Source organism: Vicugna pacos, chromosome 12 (assembly GCF_048564905.1).
Source record: "Vicugna pacos chromosome 12, VicPac4, whole genome shotgun sequence".
NCBI lineage: Eukaryota > Metazoa > Chordata > Mammalia > Artiodactyla > Camelidae > Vicugna > Vicugna pacos.
Genome location: NC_132998.1, coordinates 19,509,820 through 19,530,300, shown reverse-complemented (window position 1 = coordinate 19,530,300; position 20,481 = coordinate 19,509,820). Strand labels below are relative to the sequence as shown.

Genomic DNA, 20,481 nt, shown 5'->3' with positions numbered 1-20,481 from the left:
TGGAAATCTGATTAGAAAGGAATTCTAGGTTCTGTCCGGATGATACATGGTACGTATTAAAGTCCAGCAAGGCTGTGCGTTGATTATGCCTTCCATTATTTAATTCTAGGAAGACGACTTAAACTGTTTAAATTCAATTAAGCAGACTAGAGTCAGACCTGGTTTGACGGTACCCGGCTCTCCTTAGCTACCAACTGTGTGACAATAAGAACGTGTTACCCCGACCGCTCTAGGCCCTCATTTTCTCGTCTGCAAAATACAGAGGCTCAACTGAATATCCACAAGGCATTTATTGAGTTTTAAAATTATCTACAGCTTAAAAATTGATTTTATTTTGCTCAAGGTTATTTCATAAAAATTAAAGTATAAAACAGTTTGCTGATCAAGTAGTCCTCTGATGATTGCCTTTGTTGTTCATTTTTATATACTGTCAGAAGTCAACAAAAATATCCTGACAGACTAAAATGATCTTACTACAAATTTTAAATTATTCAATTGAATTCTTGATTGAACTGCAAAGTTTGATAAAGGATTATACCTGTTTTTCTTTTAAACTAGTTTTATTGTAAATGCATTTTCCCCTTTTTTAACTTATAAAATTGACCATAATTTTTACATATTTTAAAGGCAACATTGTATGATTTTAGAATATATGTAAGTGGTGTCTTTCCCCTACAGTTTGTATATCTGGAGAGAGAGAAGAAAGATGACCCCTACCCCTAGCCTTGTGTCTACACTGTGTCCTCTCTCTCCTCTTTGCTTAAGTCCTTTGAGTCACAAGGGCCTCATTTTAATTTTTTAATTTTATTTTTTTAATTAAAATTTGTTTTAGTTTACTTTAAATTTTTTGGGGGAGGGAAGGAATTAGTTTATTTATATATTTATTCTAATGGAGCTACTGGGGATTGAACCCAAGACTTCCTCGATGCATGTGCTCTTCCACTGAGCTCTACCCTCCCCCCACAAGGGCCTCACTTTAAATGTCACTTCCTTACCCTCTGCTTCCTGTCTTCTCCTCATTCTCCCTCCAGACTAGCTTGGCTACCATCTGGTTTGCATTTCCATGGCACTCACTGCTTTTCCTCCAATGGTCATTACTAGCTCAGTAGATGATTACCGAACTAATTTGTGAAGGGAGTACTGACTGATACTTGGTAGATCTTCAGTAAATATTTGCTAGAGAATGAGTAAAAGAAAACTAGATTTAGCCTAGCTAAAACAAAGGGAATTTGAGAAGAGCTTGGCAAAGTGAGCTATGTCAGGGCATTCAAAGACTGGACCAGCTCATCTGCTCTTAAGGAAATTTCACATCAGCACTACTAGACGGAACTTTTTGTTACTGCTTGTAATTGTGTCTCTTTACGAGAAAAATTTGCTGATTAAACCTTGGGAATAAATAATGCAAAAATCTTTCCTCTGAATAATCCAGTAGGATCTGAAACAGTGGTAGAAATTTTGAAACTAATTTTGGGGCAAAGATCCGTTTATAAGCTTTATAATCGTGTCTTTAGAATTCCATGTGAGGATAAATACATATATTGATATATAAAAAGGAGAGTAGGGAAATTTTGCTATTATCATAGTAAAATTAGAAATTGCTTCAAAAGAGAAAATAGAGATTTGAAACAAAAAGTTCCATTTAAAAGAGAAGGTTATAAAAATGAAACATGTATTATTATATACATGACTGTTTTAAGGTTAAGTCTTATATTCGAATGTATTTCAATTTCCAAAAGGTAGTGTTAAGAAAATGTATTCCCAGGGTTATATTGTACTGCTTATTCATTAAATTATCAGTTCAGATGTTTGTTAGAGTGTATTATTCTTCTAGTTTACTCATTGCAGGAGTCATTTACCAAAAAGCTGAATTAAACTCTAAGCCTTATTTTTGTGATCTTTCTTTTGCCAGTCTACCTGTTAAATTTTTCCTGGGTTTACCTATTTTACAGCAAAGCTGGTAGGACCAGTCAGTCTATTGAAGTTCTCCTTCGGTAGGTTGTGTTTTCAAGTTTTTTGGAAAATTCTTAAGTGATTCTAGTTACCTGAGGTATGGAAGGCAGAAATAGGAGCTGAACTTAAGTTTTGCAGACGGTTCATTTTAGAATGTTAACATGTTGTCTTTCCAGACTCTGAAGTGTTTGACCCATTTGGACTTGCACAGTAATAAATTTACATCATTTCCCCCCTACTTGTTGAAAATGAATTGTATTGCCAACCTCGATGTCTCTCGAAACGACATTGGACCCTCAGTAGTTTTGGATCCTGCTGTGAAGTGCCCGACCTTGAAACAGCTTAACCTCTCCTATAATCAGCTGTCTTCTCTTCCTGAGAACCTTGGTGATGTGGTAGAGAAACTGGAGCAGCTCATTTTAGAAGGGTAAGAAGAAGGGGGAGGGTATAGCTCAAGTGGTAGAGTGCATGCTTGGCGTGCATGCGGTCTAGGATTCAATTCCCAGTACCGTCATTAAAATAAATAAATAAATAAATAAACCTAATTACCTCCCCTGCAAAAAAAAAAAAAAAAGATTGAAAAAAAAGAAAAGGGTACTTTGCAGACAGAAAGTTTGCCTCACATTGAAGTTTCGTAAAGTTGACATACAATGATGTTTCCAGAGCCGTGGCTTTTTACATGGTAATGTGATAAAAGACCGAGGCCATTCATAATATAGCTTCTTATCAATTGATTTACATTTTTACAACTAATTTGAAAATTAATAAATCTGCTTTGATGCTATTCTCTGAAGGCATTTTGTTTTAATTTTTTTTCACTCAAAGCGTATGAATTTATGCAATTTAATCCTCATTTTATCTCTTCTGAGTAGAAATAAAATATCAGAAATATGTTCTCCTTTGCGCCTGAAGGAACTGAAGATTTTAAACCTTAGTAAAAACCACATTTCGTCTCTGTCGGAGGATTTTCTGGAGACTTGTCCTAAAGTGGAGAGTTTAAGTGCCAGGATGAATTTTCTTGGTAAGCATTTTATGTGAGCCTTCCCCTTCCGGTCCCTTTGAGTTGTTACAGGATGAGTGATATATAGACATTTTAGGTGGGGATTTAAATGTGATGTTTCAGTTTAAATATTATGCTGGAGTTTTAAATACAAAGTTAGCAGATTGGTGATGAAAAGAGCTGTTAAGCCATGAAATATGGAGAGAACTTAAATACATATTGCTGAGTGAAAGAAGCCAATCTGAAAAGACTACACTTTGTATAGTAATTTCGACTATATGACATACTGGGGAAGGCAAAACTAAGGAGACAGTAAAACAATCAGTAATTTCCAGAATTTTGGAAGGAGGGAGAGAGTGATGATGAGGTGGAGAAGAGGGAATTTTTTAGGTCAGTGAAATTGTTTTGGGTGATACTGTAATGTGGATACATGTCATTATACATTTGTCAAAACCCATAGAATGCAGTACACAGGGTGAACTCTATTGTAAACTGTGCACTTTAGTTCTTAATAATGTATTGATATAAGCTCATCAATTATAACTTAGACCAAACTATGCCATTTGTTCACTAGTGGGAAAAGATGTATGTGTGTAGGGTGGTGGTGGTGAGGGGAGAAGGTAGATGTGGGAACTCTGTACCTTCTACTCAATTTTTCCATAAACCTCAAGCTGCACTAAAACTAGTCTACTTTTAAAATATTAAAACATTAAACTTTTTAATATTAAAATTTTAATTACAATATTTAATATGTTATTATCATAGGCTAAAATGTCACTATTTTGGACTACAAATAGCCATTAAAGTGTGGTTCCTTTTACTCTATTAAAAATTCATGTAGCTGTCTTGAGCTGGTTGAAGCAGAATTACTGAGCTTCCTAATGAAGTTTCAGCAATTTTGGGGGGTTAAAGTACTATTAAAATTTTTTTTTAGAAATAAAATTAATCATTTGAAAGTTTCAAATTTTTAAGGTTAATGTGTGTCATTGGGCTTTTGCTCTGTGCAAAATATTACAGTAATATTCAATATGATTGTCGTTTTTAGTAAAGGCCCTGGAATGCTCTGTGTGAGACAACAGGGAACCATGTTCAGTTGTAGCCTACCTGAAAGTTCTGATAATGAGGGGCAAATACTTTTACAGAAATAAACGGAAACTTTCCCTATTTTATCTTTCTTATTGGAGGCCACGTGCACCTTGCCACCCACGTGGCTGTCCTATACCTGATGTGGTAAAACAACTTTTAATACTGTTTAATCGCAGAATACAGTTCGATCACTTATTTTAAAAGATTTTGGTTTTCCAGAATTTTCCAAAACTACTAACAATAAAATCTGTATTAATCTGTGTAGAATTTTCCTCCTTTTTCCCTTACGTCCACCTTCTTAGGTATTGGCCATGTTCTTACTATGAGCCTGTACCTGGGGATAGAGTGATTTCCTCACCAGTGAACAAAGCAAGCGCAGTCCCTGGCCTTAGTAGTTAAGTTCCGAAGACAGGCATTAAATAATGATGGCACAAATAGATGTCGGAGAAGTTTCAGGATGCTGCGAGGGTACCTCCAGGGGATCTGGTCCAGACTGTGGAGGCAGGGAAGCATCTCTGTGTCTGTGACATTTAATTAAGTTGGGTCTGGGAAGAAGAGTGTCCGAGGAAGCCTGAGGCTAGCTTATGGTCAATATGTCATCTCAGCGCAGTCTCACAAAAATCTTAGAAGATAGGACAGGTATGAGCTCTCCTTGACTTATTGAGGAAATTGAAGCGCTGAGATTTTCGTGTGACATGTTCAGGGGCATAGAATTAATTAATTAGCTGTTGCGAAACCTTGAATATACCTAGGTTCAGAAAATTCGTTTGCTTCGCACTACACAACTTGAATAGTTTTAGAAGTGGTCTTATATTTGGAAAGATGCCCTGTGGAGGTGATATCTGAGTGGGACCACTAACCATGGCAGATAATCCCATGTGAAATGAAGTTTCAGTTCTTTGATTTTGTAAGTCTTTTCCATATAGAATCTGAACCTCAAGACTCTTGATTCCTAAGTGGAGAATCATTTCAACTAATTTATTTTGCCACAAATACTTTTTGGAAATAGCTTCTACTAATGTCGTGGAACATTCTGACCCCGGAAGATTTTGTAGATAAGGCATAACCCATATTTTTAACCTTGAAAATACTAAGAAATAATTTCTCAAGCCACTTGCATAGAACCCAGATTCTTAGATCTCTAAAGAATCTCAGAGTTCATCTGGCCTAGCCACGTTGTTTTTACAGATGAGAAAACAGGCTGTATGATTTTTCAATTTCCAAAATTGTGTTCCATAGAATCTTATTCCTTGGAGGTACCTCACACTGTATTTTCCTTTTGGAAATTCATAAAATATACCAGAATATTGAGAACTGAGATATTTCACTTTATTTTGCCTAGTGTTTCTGCAATCTCGTAAGATCATATGATCAAAGAATACTTTAATTCAGTAACATCCATAACGGCTATTCCATAGAACACTCTTTACAAGATGGTATTGTAGAGAATTTTTGTTTTTATATTCTATTGTGGATTAGTAAAATATTCCAAAGTGTTTTGTTAGACTTTCTTCACAGTAATTTGAATTAATGTATAATGTATGTCACATAATTCACACATAATTTGAAGTGAATATTCTAAAAATTTCTACTTTGTACAGACTGGCAGATGAATTTATATTTAGACATGTATACAGTTTTCAGGTTAGAAGAGTATTGTAATTTGGTGTATTGTTTTAATGTTTAGTGATAGTATTGACTTATTTTAAAAGCAGATTTTTTTTTTTTTTGAGTAAAGGTAGATTTAGAGAGATACATCCTGCATAAAGTGGAGGCGGTTTCAGAAGGCAAGAGAAGGGCCCTGAGGTGTGGGGGATGGGTGCTCAGGTTAGAGTAAAAGTGGGTACACAGTCCATAGACAGGGTGCAGGCCATCTCTGAAGAGGAGGGAGCAAAAAGGCACCAGGAGGTGCTGTGCTGTCAGTTTTTATGGGCTCAGTAGCTTCATATGCTAATAAGTGGAAGGACCAGTCTAACTAGCCTGGGGAAGGGGCTGAGATTCCCAGGAAGTTGGCCATTTCCCACTCTTTGACCTTTTGTGGCTCGCCTTGGGGCTGTCATGGCGCCTGTGGGAGTGTTGTTTATCATGCTAATATGTTACAAGGAGCATATAATGAAGCTCAAGGTCTACTAGAAGTCAAATCTCCCTCTGTCTTGAGCCTCAAGGTCTATTGGGGTTTGAATCTTTAGCTGTTCTGATGTTAATTGCTGTGTTATTTAGAAGTAGATATTTTTTTTACTGTCAGTGTGAGACTGGAAATTAAATCGTGACAAATCTTTGTGGTAGCTGTTCTTAGTGTAGGATTTAATGGAAATCTAGTCAAAGTGATTGAAGTGTCCGTTATCTCACTTCTATTTTTTTTTTTTTTTTTTTAGTTTCTATGCCTTTTTTGCCTTCCTCCATGACAAGCCTAAAATTATCTCAGAACAGATTTACATGTGTTCCGGAAGCAATTTTAAATCTTCCACAGTAAGTTTATTATTTTAATTTTGTCAACCACAAGCTGGAATAGAACCTTCAGAAACACGGTTTTGACTTAGACAGTTAATGTAACTGATTTCTAACCCTACTAAGCCTAATGTTTTAAAATCTGTGAACGTTTGACTTTTACTAGACAAAAGACCGAAGTTGTTACTTGGACTTTTTAACTTTTATATTAATTGAGTGTGCTTTTATGTAGAAACAATTTAAGATTAATTAACTGTTCCATTATTATAATCAAATGAGATTGTACTGGCTGTCACTTTAACTTTCAAAATTTCACTTGATCTTGGGCATTATGTTGCTAAGATACTGTTCACTTTGAAATTATGCTCAAGTTTGAGTGACATTTTTGGTGACGATTAGAACAATTTATGTAGTTGCAGGTATTTGGTGATACTTTTGCTTGATCTCAGTAAAAACAAAAGCTTCCTGCTTACTGCAAATTCCGGCATTAATTAGATTTCAAATGTGTTGTCATCTTAAATGCTATTCCACTAGTGTTATATATTATAAACAAAGTCCATAAATGTACCTTTGCAAACATATACATATACAGGCACAGAGTACTTAGTTATGAGCTAGCCATAGATGGTGTCAGACAGACGTATAATAGTTCATGTAAATCTAGGTTTAGAATGTGTCAGACTGTTCTAACTGCTTTTTTTTTTACACAGTGGATCATCTCTTTAATCTTCCTAATATCCTACAGAATATTTATTATCATCTCCCCTGCATAATGAGAACACTGTTTCGTTAGAGAGATGAAGTAACTTATCAAAAGTCATAGTTCTTAAACATTGGTGGTTTGATTTCAGACTCTTAACTCTGACATACAGGCACCTATAGAATACAGGTAGTCCTATATTTTAAATATAATATATTCCTAAAAATGTGTTTGGAAGCCTAATATTGATTAGGAGAGCCATGCTGTAAAGAAAGTTTCTTCCCAGAGAACTAAAAATATATTATTCTGTCCTTAATTACTCTATACCTTTAGACGCCATCTTCAGGCATACATTTCCAGCGTTTTATATGTGTTTCTTCAAAAGTATTCTTTTCTTTCACCAATGAGCATGCAGTTGGCCAGCTTAAGTCTCCCAGCTTCTTCTTAAAGCTAAGAGGCACTGCTTTTGAGCAACCTGATGATTCTCAACTTTGTCTCAGTCGCATTGTTTGTTAGACATACGTGTCTTATCATTAATGCAGTCAAATTAATTTTTGTGTTTTCACACATTTTATAAGATAACTGGGGCAAATCTAGTATTGTTTGAAAATAAGAGTGAAATGTTGCTGTGCAGATCTGAATCTTGGTCTAGCAGGCAGTACAGCTTTGTGAGCTTACAGTTAATTCATCGTACTTCAAATATGCTGGCAGAAGGGATCAGTATACAGTTGTAAACGTCCAGGCAACCTTTCACATAGTCCATTATACCACAAGCACTGACTGTCTTTATTCTTCCTATACGTGTACGCTTATATATCACATGTGTTTTTCTGCTATTTCCTGCCAAGTTTGGGTGGCTATTCCTGTGTGAAAGCAAGTTTGCACTGAGGGCCTACTATATACAAGGCACCATGCTTGATGTGTTATTTTTCACAGAGGCAAGCTGGTAAAAGTGATACTAAACTTGTGGACCCAACCTCTGAAGAATCCAGACATGATTGAAATTGAAAAGAGAAATGGGGGCTACATATTTGTAAATCTTGTATGGAAGGCATTTTAATGACCATTTTTGCATTTGTTAATTATGATTTTTCATGCATCATAAGGGTTTGTATTCTGAGATTGACTTTTTTTTGCATCTGAAGTAAGGAAGTTAGGCCTCGATTTTTTTAACGGTCCTTATTTAAATGTCATTCCTACTGAATCATGCCTTTTTTCCTAGTCCACATATACCTTTATGTGCACAGAATACCACACATGCATACTTACATATAGATAATGTTAGTTTTAAAGTTATGTCTTATTCTCACTCGGGTGAAAATTACTTGTGATGTTATTTCATGTGTTTTGAAACCGCTCACTGGATTTTTATCTCCACATGGTATTGTTTCAGCCTGCGGTCCTTAGATATGAGCAGCAATGATATTCAGTATCTGCCAGGTCCTGTGCACTGGAGATCTCTGAACTTACGGGAACTCTTATTTAGCCATAATCGGATCAGTGTCTTGGACTTGAGTGAAAAAGCCTGTGCCTGGTCTAGAGTAGAGAAACTACATCTTTCTCATAATAAACTGAAAGAGGTAAAGAGGTCACCTTTATTTGTTTAAAATGATTGCCAACTTGAAAATATGCTTTCGTAATTTGTATGATTACATTTATCATTTCGAAAATCTGTTATTTGATATTGCTTACCTTTTGAATAAGATCTCATCCTGCCCGGGTTATATTAGCAATGCTTAATTTCCTTAAAAATATCACTCTTGTGCTCTGTTTTATTTTGAATATCTCTATGTATTTAATTATAAATGTGTGTAGTGCTTTAAGGGTGCCAGTTTTTCTCAAAATCTTTGATCTGTTAACAGATTCTCAGATATGATGTGTTTCTCTAGTTGTCATCAGGCCAAATATAGCCAGTGTTTTTCAGCTGACTTTTTTGTCTACATTCTTAAATTTCTGCATTCCTTCACCATGCTACCCTCACCTAAATGGGCTGATCTCTTTTATAAATCTGAAACTGATTATCCATGTATCCCAGAAAATATATTTTTTTGCCAAGTCCAAGCCTGTTGCCTATAAAAGCCAAAAAAAAAAGTGTCTGAAACCATGATGTTCAAAATAACTGTGAATATTTTTGAGTACCTGATTTTTTTTTTTTTGCCAGCAAATTAATGTTTGCTATTATAAAAGTAATGACTACGGCTTAAAAATTTGGAACAGAAAAAGTAATTCCAATTAGGATGCCAACGAAGGTATAAACATTTAGTTGTGTTTGAAGGACAGGAAGTTTCATATAAGTTCGTTGGGACTAGATCTTTAGTTTTACTGAAGAGCAGGGTGTGAGGGAATAGACTGAAGCCACAGATATTTGGATTTGGATTCATATAAAGAACTTGTTTACTTTCACTGTTGTGAAGAGATGAAATATGTTACTCAGGGAGAATGGGTTTTTAAGGATGATAAATAAGTGACATAGACTGTTTTGGGTAATTCCTTTGTGCTTTTTTTTTTTTACAGATTTATAATGCAAATTATAATAGAAAGTTTTAGAACTCCTTTAAAAGGTTGTACAAGCTGATGATGGGGTCTCTGAGCCTTTCTTGTTTCCTGTCAACATCTGTTTTTTTGGCAGCACACATGTCTTCCTTCCCACCAACAGGATTTGCCCTTTTTTATTTCATTAAGATTCCTCCCGAGATTGGCTGTCTGGAAAACCTGACATCTCTTGATGTTAGTTACAACTTGGAACTGAGATCTTTTCCCAATGAAATGGGGAAATTAAGCAAAATATGGGATCTTCCTTTGGACGAACTGCATCTTAATTTTGATTTTAAACATATAGGATGTAAAGCCAAAGACATCATAAGGTTTGATAATTTTATTTGTTTTATTAAATTTGCTTCAGAGTTCCTCGTTCTGTGACTTTGATGGATGTATAGTTGCAATTTAGGAAAAAATTTGTAGTACACTCTAACATTGATATGTGTGTCACTTTATTTATTAAACAGGTTTATCTATTAAATGGGCTTTTTTCGTTTCCTCCCAGCCGAGTTAATGTCGGGAGAATGGCTCCTCCTCTTTTTCATGCTTTTCAGTACAAATGGACTGTAGAACGAGACTATTACTGTCGGGTCTCTTGTTACCAATTATTCAATCTAAATAAATAAACCGGTTTATAATAACTTCCCAAGCTGCATTTCATATAGTAAATAGTTACTGTAGGTCTGTTATATCTTAAAACATTATAGTTACTTAAATGATATAAAATTACTAACTTCAATTTTATCTCTGAAATGGATCACCTAGTCAACTTGATCAGTTTTGAAACCACCATAACTTCCCACGTATCACCGTTTCTGGTTTTATGAACTTCAGTATCTATCTGTGTTTATCTATATTTAATCTTACATGTTTCAGCTCAATTATCACATCTCGGTGTATCCTTGATGTGACTATAATATCCTCTAAGTCAGGGAGCATGGCTGCGTTTACTTGCTATTCGATTCTTGGCACCAAACTCAGAGTCTGGCATGCAGTTAGTAAGTGTTGAATTACCAGTGAACTACACAGTTACCTAATTCTCTTCTGCTTAAATTTTCTTAAATTTTCGTTCAACTTTTTGTCTCTTTTTATGACCAAAGATTTGGTTTTCTGTTCTCCTGAGCTTGATTTAATTTGAATTAAAAAAAAAGAGTGTGTCACCAGCTATGCTAAATAAACATTACCCTTCATCCTACGTGATTTTTCATCCTGAACCTGGGAAATATGGTCCTATAAAAATGTGTTTAATTCTTACTAAACATTTAATAGAACTAGTTTTCTGTGTATTATGCTATATTATCAGGCTACTATATAACAAAAGGTTTTAAAGGTATTTAATAGTTTTAGAGAGGACATAGACGTAGAGTAGTTTAGAAATTGTAGGCCTCATTTGCTCTTTTAAAGAGTGACGAAGAGTGGTGAATTATTAATAAATAGGCATTGGGACCACTGATGTTCTTGTTTAATTGGTGATGAAAACAGAACTTAAGTTGTACGTGAGACAATGACTGATTTCAGTAACAGCAGGTACAAGATCTCATCTGTCAGATCTTGTTTTCTGAAGCATCAAATAATTCAAGAAATATAATGCTGCCTTTTGTGCATCAGGAATGGTCAGAGTCCTCTTAGTTGCGGGAATGAATCAGTCGGTATTCCCTGAGATTTACTTACAATTTAGTTTGCTTTTCTAATTTTAAGCTGTGGCAACATTTTAAGATAGTTGAAATATATCTTTCTATATCCATTTGATTTTTGAGAACATTTAAAATGTGCTATCAATTTAAAGGTGGTATTGTTAGTCACCTTTAATTAGTTTCAATTGTTTTTACAGTAAGATTATTAGGAGTAGCAACATATTATCTGCTGATAGTATAATCACTTATATGTATTCTACAATTTTGAAATCCCAGTCTATCTCTTCCCACCCCCTGCCCCCTTGGCAACCACAAGTTTATATTCTATGTCTGTGAGTCTATTTCTGTTTTGTATTTATGCACTTATATGTATTAATTTATAATGTAACCAATATCATCTTCCTTTTCATATATATTATATATATGCACATATGTGTTATGTATACCATATATGCATATATATGTACACATACACATACATAATGTACCCAGTATGACCTCACTGTCAAGGTTTAGTATAGCAATATGCTTATATACTTTATCTCGGTTCTCTGTCATGGGGCTTTGAAAAAAAATGTATATGTATATATATTTTATTGAAGTATAGTCAATTTGCAATGTTGTGTCAATTTCTGGTGTACAGCACAATACTTCAGTCATATAGGAACACACATATATTTGTTTTCATATTCTCTTTCATCATAAGTTACTGCAAGATACTGAATATAGTTCCCTCTGCTATACAGTATAAACTTGTTGTTTATCTATTTTTTATATATTGGTATCTGCAAATCTCGAATTTTATACTTCATAATTTTCAGAGGTTTATTTGTGTTATTTAAAGAAATTGTGTATATGTGTGTATAAAATTCTAATAAATATTACAAACATTTTGACATTTTGATTATTTCTGGTGATAGAGTGTCATCTGTGATAATACTAACAGTCATCATCAACTCCGCCAACATCACTACAAAATATACATATTAATTGTGCATTGAAAGACGCATACATTATTAGCTATATGATCTGTGCACTCATTTGCATACTGTATTTTAGAACAGTGAGATATTTAAAAGAATTCAATATGTAAGAATTCACCTACATCATAAGTACACTGTTAAGCAGTTTATTATTTTATTTTTGTTTTTCAAATACCAGGTTCCTTCAGCAGCGGTTAAAAAAGGCTGTGCCTTATAACCGAATGAAGCTTATGATTGTGGGAAATACTGAGAGCGGTAAAACCACCTTATTGCAGCAATTAATGAAAATCAAGAAATCAGATCTTGGGATGCAAGGTGCCACAGTTGGCATAGACGTGAAAGACTGGCCCATCCAAATAAGAGGCAAAGGGAAGAAAGACCTTATTCTAAATGTGTGGGATTTTGCAGGTATTTATTTTGCTAGAAATTTTAAAATTCACATGGAGCCTATGGAATTATTCCAAAGCCATTATATTTCTCCTAATTTTACCCTACCACCAGAATGGAGAAGTCATGGAAGGATATGTTAGGTGCCCCTGAAGCTAAATTCTTGGTTGGTAGCTGACAGATCTGCGAAGCTCTCAATTCCTAGTGAAAATACAGTGTTGTCTTGTAACCAATGTCTTTTGGTTGTTTTCCTCTTTTGCGTATGTTAAATAGTGGATGGCATGAGCTTTTTTTTTTTTGGAAGAAGGACTCTTGCCTCTTTTCTGGAAGGCTGACACACTCTCCAATCTTTGCTCAGGTCGTGAGGAGTTCTACAGCACTCATCCCCACTTCATGACCCAGCGAGCTCTGTATCTTGCTGTCTATGACCTCAGCAAAGGGCAAGCTGAAGTGGACGCCATGAAGCCTTGGCTCTTCAATATAAAGGTGATCTGTTCTAATCATCTGAAAATAGAAAATAATTCTTGTGGGTTTTCTTTTTTTATATATATAAGGTAATTTACTTTGGGCAAACAGTTGCTTCAAAGAGTCTCTTCAAATACATTTTTAAAAGTTAGAAGCACTAAAATTTTGCTTTAGGACATTTTAAGAGTAGTTAAGTTGTGGCGTGAAAATAGTGTGTTCCATATTGGTGAAAGTTAGAGAAGCCTGAAACCTTTTTAAGCTATAAACTTTGAGAATACATGTTAATCTGTCTTCGATGTTATCTCTTAAATGGAACATGAATTCCCTGATTTCAAATAAACTCTATTAAAGAAAAGCAATCTGTTTACCAGCAGCTATGTCCTCAGTGGAAGGAGTCCTTAGTGTGAAGTCCTTCAGATCTTACAGTTTTAAATTGTTCCAGGTTAATATGTTCTTATGTTTGGAATTCTGTAATTTTTCCAATTTGTCACTTGCTGTCCTGCTTTTGGCTATTCCTTTATGTATATATGGTTTTAAATATATATGACTTCTTAGAAATGGAGACTAGAGTGAGAAGTGAATGATCTTTGAATGATGCCCCAGGGGGCTTTTCTGTGAGGCACCCTTAGAAAGATTTGTCAGTGAAGTGGGAGGAAAGGGGACAGGGCACAACCACTGAGGGAATGACACAGCCATTGAGGACAGGACCAACTGGCTAGAACCAAGATGGCGGAAGACTCAACTCCCAGTAGACCTTGAGCCTCATGGCGCACCCACAGGTGCCATGACGGCTCGTAGGCTGACCATCGTAAAAGGTCAAAAAGTGGGCAAGGGGGCCCAATTCCTGGAAATCCCCACCCCTTCCCCAAAGTTGTTGGAGTGATCCCACGCATTAGCATATGAAATTGCCGAGCCCATTAAAACTTAACAACTCCACACCTGGTGGTCCCTCTCTCTTGCCTTCTGAGTCGGCCTGCACTTTGTCTATAGAGTATGCATCTACTTTTGCTTTAAACTAAACATCCCCATACCTCTTGGCGTCTCCTCTCTCACCTTCCTGAGATGGCCCGCATTCTGCCTGTGGAGTGTGTGTCTCTCCTAAGCTGTTTTCCCTTCTGAGTGAGACAGACCCCACTCTGTCTATTGAGTGTGTCTCTCTCTAAATAAACTTGCTTTCACTTTACCATGTCTTGCTCTTGAATTCTTTCCTGTGTGAGGCAAGAAGCTATTCTCCCCCGACATCAGGACATTTTGGCATATATTTTGGCTGCATACAAGCAGCTTGTTTTGTCATTTTGATAAATTTTTAACTTCCTTTTTTTGACTTTATTAAAGCTATAGCCAAAGTGAGCAAATATTATAGTCACAGTAATACTTGCTTTTCGTGCCTTTTTTTTCCTCTGTTGTAGACTCCAAATTGAATGACTTTAATATGAATTAAAGATTGAATTCGCAGATGAGGGAGAGAAAATGTTAAAAAAAACTGTATTACTCTGATATAATTTGGGGGTTTATTAAATGTTTATTGTGTTTAGAAGTCCAAGGCATACTTAAAGAGTAACTCATTTTAAGGCATGGAAAAAAAAGAAAAGAAAAATACACTATTGCTGTTACACGGGCCATCTGAAAAGTAGTAATAATTGGATTAAGCAAGGGACATAAAAATGACTTTTAAAAATTTCTTAAGTTTACGTTTTTTCTTACGTTTTAGGTAGGAAAGACAGTTGTTACTTACTTCTTCTCGAAGTCTTTTAATTTCCCATTTCCACTCAAGTGAGTTTCATAGAACGTGAATAGCAATGAATAGCAATGGAAATATAAGCAGCCTTGGTTTTAAAGCAAACACCAAAGTATTTTGTGTCTTTTCCTGAAGGCGCGTGCTTCTTCTTCGCCCGTGATTCTTGTTGGCACACATTTGGATGTTTCTGATGAGAAGCAGCGCAAAGCCTGTATAGGTAAAATCACCAAGGAGCTCTTGAACAAGCGAGGGTTTCCTGCCATACGGGATTACCACTTTGTAAATGCCACGGAGGAATCCGATGCTTTGGCAAAACTTCGGAAAACCATCATAAATGAGAGCCTGAATTTCAAGGTAACGTGTTTCACTGCCCACTGCAAGTAGTAGATAAATAGAATTTATTAATTCTCATGTTGTGCAACTGCTCGGAAATGTCAGAAGTGTTGAGAAGAGAACAGCTATCTTAAAATCGCAGCCTTAGATAAAAAACAACTTTATACGGTATAGCACAAAGAACTATATTCAATATCTTGTAGTAATCTATAATGAAAAAGAATATGAAAAGGAATATATATGTATGTATATGTATGACTGAAACATTATATTGTACACCAGAAATTGACACATTGTAACTGACTATACTACCAAAAAAAAAGGATGTCTTTTTTCATAGCTGTTAGCATTATTAAAGTACTTTCAATTTTAAAATGACTCTTTTATGCTATACTTCTTTTCAAACTCATAGAAATGGGAATAAAAATGATTAGAAGATTCTGAGAGACACTAAGAGACTGTCTGAGAGGCAGAAAGAATGTTCCTGAGAGAATCGGAGGAAATATTTCTGCTGCCTTTTGTCTCCCAGCTTTCTGTAGTGGTGATTCAGTGAGAACGATGCAGATGAATATTGGGGTCTTGGGGTGACCTTTTGTCTTTTTCTTTGACTGGTGTTCCTCTGTCTCCTCCTTTCTTTTGGAGTCCTTATTTTGTGTTCGTTTTGACCTTCTTTGCAGTTCCTTCATGTCTCTTGTCACTGTGAGCCCCATTCCGAATATTTTTTCCTCAGTGTTGTGAGGAGGCTCGTTCGTCTGGTCACCAAGGTCACTAACTTGGTTTTCAGCAATGTCTAAGCATTTTTTTCTAATTCCTACAAACTGGGTTTTTCATTTTTAGGAATTATGTGTGTGTTTTCCAGACTTTTGGTATGCCAGATGTAATTCATAGGGTTCATAAAAACACAAATAAATTGGTTATCAGTGAGAACATTTGTTTTTAATAATTGCAGGAGAGAGAAATTTTACCTGAGTGTGGTGTAAATGGTACTGAAAAACGCCCGGAATAGTTCAGTGTGGCAAACACAATGGTGGATTTCGCTGTTGGTCCCTGTAGGTTTAGCTCATTAGCACCGATGATCAGGACCATGGCTTCTAACAAGGGTCCTGTTTTGCCTGGACGGTCTCAGCATAATTAGTCTCAAAAGCATTCCAGTTTGGATGATAAATTACATGGTCACCTTGGTTATTGCGTGGGGGCCAGCTAGCTTAGTTCTGTTCCATTTCCGCAGATTATGCGCCTGTCCAAAACCTAATGAGCCATTTATACATGTGCTGGTCTTGGTGGGCCCAGGGAGGGGATTTGCACATTTGTCTCTTTCAACACATTTATCACAGTCACTAAAAGTTTTTTTTAACCAGTGGTGGATCAGTGGCATTTTATATAAGAAGAATTTGTATATTTTCCTACTCTTTTGTAAGATGTATGATTAAACAGTAATATGATTTTTAAGAAACAAATACACAAAATCCATATATTCAATTAAATACTCTCTTTACCCACGTGATTTTCTTCTGACACTATACCTGTACTTACAGAATTTTGTTTTCACTTACAATATTTTAATAGTTTCTCTTTTATCATAAATGTCAGAACATATATCATATTTTAACAAAGACTTCTTGGAGGGTGAGTTTATTTTGAGAAAGCCTGAGTATAGCTGAAGCAGGGTCTGAGGATAAAGTGGTTGGTTCATCAAGCATGATTGCTAATGCTTTAGTCTAACAGCAAGTTATCACTGTCAGTCCTGAAGACCAGTTGTGTTTTTTTTTTTGCCTGCACTTATAAATGAACTCGAAGGCAATGCCAGATAAAGAATTAAAAAAAAAAAGTGCTTTGACAAATGGTGGTATTATGGCTAATGGATGCATCATTCTGGCATATGGGTTTGAAAACCCATTCAGTTGCTTTGCAGAATTAGTGACTTAAATGACCCCAAAACCATAAGCCTGCCAGAACTTGAATATTCATTCCTCCCTGGGGTGCTTCAACCTGTATTCAAACAACAGCTTTTAATCTATTAGAAACCTTTTTTTTTTTGCCCTTTCATTGTTTTTCATCTTTTCCTTTTATCTTGGCCCTTTTCTAATCTTTCTCTGTCTCACCCTTATTAACATGTCTGTGCAGGTTTCAGAATAAAGGGTTTTGTTTTTTTTTTAAATTTTTGGCTGTTGGTGACCTGATAATAAAGCTAAAAGAAGTGGAACAAAACAGAATTCTGTGCCACCAAGGTCCCTTTCAGTCTTGCCCAGCCCCTTAGCTGAGCGGGACCCTTGCTGGCCCCTAATCCACCCTGTAAAGTTTATCCCTTTGTGACTTGATTTGCTCTCTTGGGAACTCTAATTTACTTCTATAGGTGGGTTTCCCTTCTTGGCATAAACTTCAATCTGAAGTTTTATTTTATCTTAATTTATAAACGATGAAGAGAGGGAATATGAAAAGGTTCATGGAGGTTAGTGAAATTATATTTAATTTCCTAGTTCAAGGGATACATCGAAACAGTCTTGGATGTTTGGGGGTAAATATGTAAGAAATGGTTATGGCTGTTATAAATCAAGTTCCTTAAGGTCCAGTTAAAAGAAGAAAAACAGCAAGTTAAATTGTGTGTGTGTGTGTGTGTGTGTGGAATAAAACCAATTTCTGTTTGTAATAAGTTTAAGAATTCAAGTAGAAATTTTGTTAGTTATTGTCAGATGAAAAGAAAAATACGGTAATATGTTCCTGGGTTGAGACATGGGTAGAGTTTGCCACCTGGTGGTTCTCAAAGGCATTTTAGTTACTATTGGAGTTGCATTTCTATTTAAAATTAGATTTTCAGAAAAAATAAGTTTGGAAAAGATTTTCATTGTACAAATGATCATCTTAAGGCCGTTCTTTTAAGATGTTTATTTTGTGCATCTCTCAATGGGTAGACAGTTGTTCGATTCTAAGTGTAATAGACCTCAAATCATCCTCCTGTGTCACAGTCATACGGGTTTAGATGATTTCTGTTTTCCCAAGTTCAAGTTTCCATGAAAAAGCCTAGCTTGGGTGAGGAAATTTCATTCTCCAGACCTCACAGCTGCTATATACATTCCACTCATACAACATTTTGCAAACAACAAGAACAAAAGTTAATGTTTCACCTTGGGGTGTGGATATTTTCATCTAATAAATAAGGTCCAAAAGCTCTTGCAATACTGACTAACTTCTTATGCTACCATATCTATCTAATGTCTTAGAAAACCAAGTTTTTCATTTATGGTTAATGACTTATCCTAGGTTTTGCCATGGATTTTCTGAATAGCTCCATAAATATTTCCATACTATATTATTTGATCATTCTTTCCAAATTGGCTTCTGTGTTCATATTTTTTCTTATTTTAAGGTTACCTTATTTATTCCTCACAATTTAGTTTTATGTAACATTTTGACTTGATTAAAGAATACAATTCTGAATGATATACCCCTTTCTGTAAAAACTATTAGCACTGAATTTACCAACCTCTGGCCCAAGAGATAAATAAAATGGATTTTTACAGCTTGTCATTTGTAATTTTATAGATCCGAGACCAGCCTGTTGTTGGGCAGCTGATTCCAGACTGCTATGTAGAACTTGAGAAAATCATTTTATCGGAGCGTAAAAATGTGCCAATTGAATTTCCTGTAATTGACCGGAAACGATTATTACAGCTCGTGGAAGACCATCAGCTGCAGTTGGATGAAAATGAGCTCCCTCATGCAGTTCACTTCCTAAATGAATCAGGTTTGTGTGTTTGTTTATGGTGTATTTTTTCAAAACTCTGCTGCAGTAATTTATGAAAATGTGCCTGAATCTTGTATAGAATTTACATTCAAAATTTGACAGGATATCTACAAAATTCTTTAATAGGTCACTGATTTTTTCTTTCTTTCTGAGAGATCATCATGTACATTGATGCCGAATCATATATCATATCATAAGAAAAAAAATTAGAAATCACTTAAGGGCAGTAGTGGACAAAGTCTCTGAGGAGGAGTTAAAACATGTGGGTTCTAGAACTTGACTCTTCAGGAACTACGGGACCCTAAGCACAAGCCATATCTTTTCATAGTGTCAAGTGAATCTAGTGTATGCAGACTGTTAAGGAGAATTTTTATTGGGATGGTTCAACTGGGCACTTGGAGAATCAGTGGTTCCCTGAGATGACACAGTTACTTGGTGGTTGATCATTTACTCTGTTATATCACACACTGTCAGCATCATCTCACAGATGCAGACTCGCAAACCAATTTTGGTGCTTCTTATGAACTTGATCAGTAGAACCTGGCTAGAAAAGTCTGAGTTGATTTGTGGTACTAGAGTAAGTGGCTGGGGAGTTGCTGTTGATGCCAATTCTTTTGTATGAAAAATAATCCTCAGGTGGATTGAATCTGGTCTGTTCCTTTTCCCCATCATTATTAAACAAGTAGCTTCCTGTGATATTCTGTTTCTTACCTATATTTGAAAATAAAGTATGTCTTTATAGTGTACAATTAGAAAGCCAAAATATTAACGAATTTCAACTTATTTTTAAGTATATGCTGTGCAATATATGGCTTTATTGCAAATATGCTTATATATATGATCATTTTATATAGTTCAAAAGATACTTTTTTTAAAAATAATATTGGCACTTTAGAGCTTGGAACTAGGATGCCCAGGTTCTAGTCTCAGCTCTGCCACTAGCAACATTGAAATTTCCTCATCTATAAAATGAAGAAGTTAGACTAGCTTTCTCTCTTTGATATTTGTATATTCTAAATTCCATGTTTCACTGCTTGATTTTTTTTTTTATTACAGGGGTTCTTCTTCATTTTCAAGACCCAGCACTGCAGTTAAGTGATTTGTATTTTGTGGAACCCAGGTGGCTTTGTAAAGTCATGGCACAGGTTGGTGTATTATGCTTTTGTGGCATGGGGATAATGGTTGAAGAAGAGGAAGCTCTAGGTGCATTGAGCATTATAGAGTTTGTGTTCAATTAAGGTGGAAAGTGATGTCAATACAGAACACTGTAGAACAATCCCTGTACAAGACTGCACAAGGAGGAGCTTCATGACACTAATGAACTCATCTACAAAACAGAAACAGACTCGCAGACATAGTAAACAATCTTTGGGTCACCGGTGGGGAAGGGGATGGGAAGGGATAAATTTGGGAGTCTGAGTCTTGTAAGTGATAGTCACTGTATATAAAAGTAGAGAAAAACCAAACTTCTTCTGTA

The 20,481-nt window shown here is 35.5% G+C and overlaps 1 protein-coding gene across 1 annotated transcript in view; it reads left to right on the top strand.

The window, feature by feature from the left end:
- Positions 1-20,481, top strand: part of LRRK2 (leucine rich repeat kinase 2) — a 134,015-nt gene that overhangs the window by 63,635 nt on the left and 49,899 nt on the right. The window contains exons 24-33 of the mRNA XM_072972988.1: positions 2,127-2,377; positions 2,823-2,971; positions 6,412-6,505; positions 8,578-8,764; positions 9,867-10,048; positions 12,518-12,747; positions 13,085-13,212; positions 15,065-15,283; positions 18,803-19,004; positions 20,061-20,149. Of these exons, the coding sequence (XP_072829089.1) occupies positions 2,127-2,377; positions 2,823-2,971; positions 6,412-6,505; positions 8,578-8,764; positions 9,867-10,048; positions 12,518-12,747; positions 13,085-13,212; positions 15,065-15,283; positions 18,803-19,004; positions 20,061-20,149 (1,731 nt within the window). The remainder of the gene's footprint in view (positions 1-2,126; positions 2,378-2,822; positions 2,972-6,411; positions 6,506-8,577; positions 8,765-9,866; positions 10,049-12,517; positions 12,748-13,084; positions 13,213-15,064; positions 15,284-18,802; positions 19,005-20,060; positions 20,150-20,481) is intronic.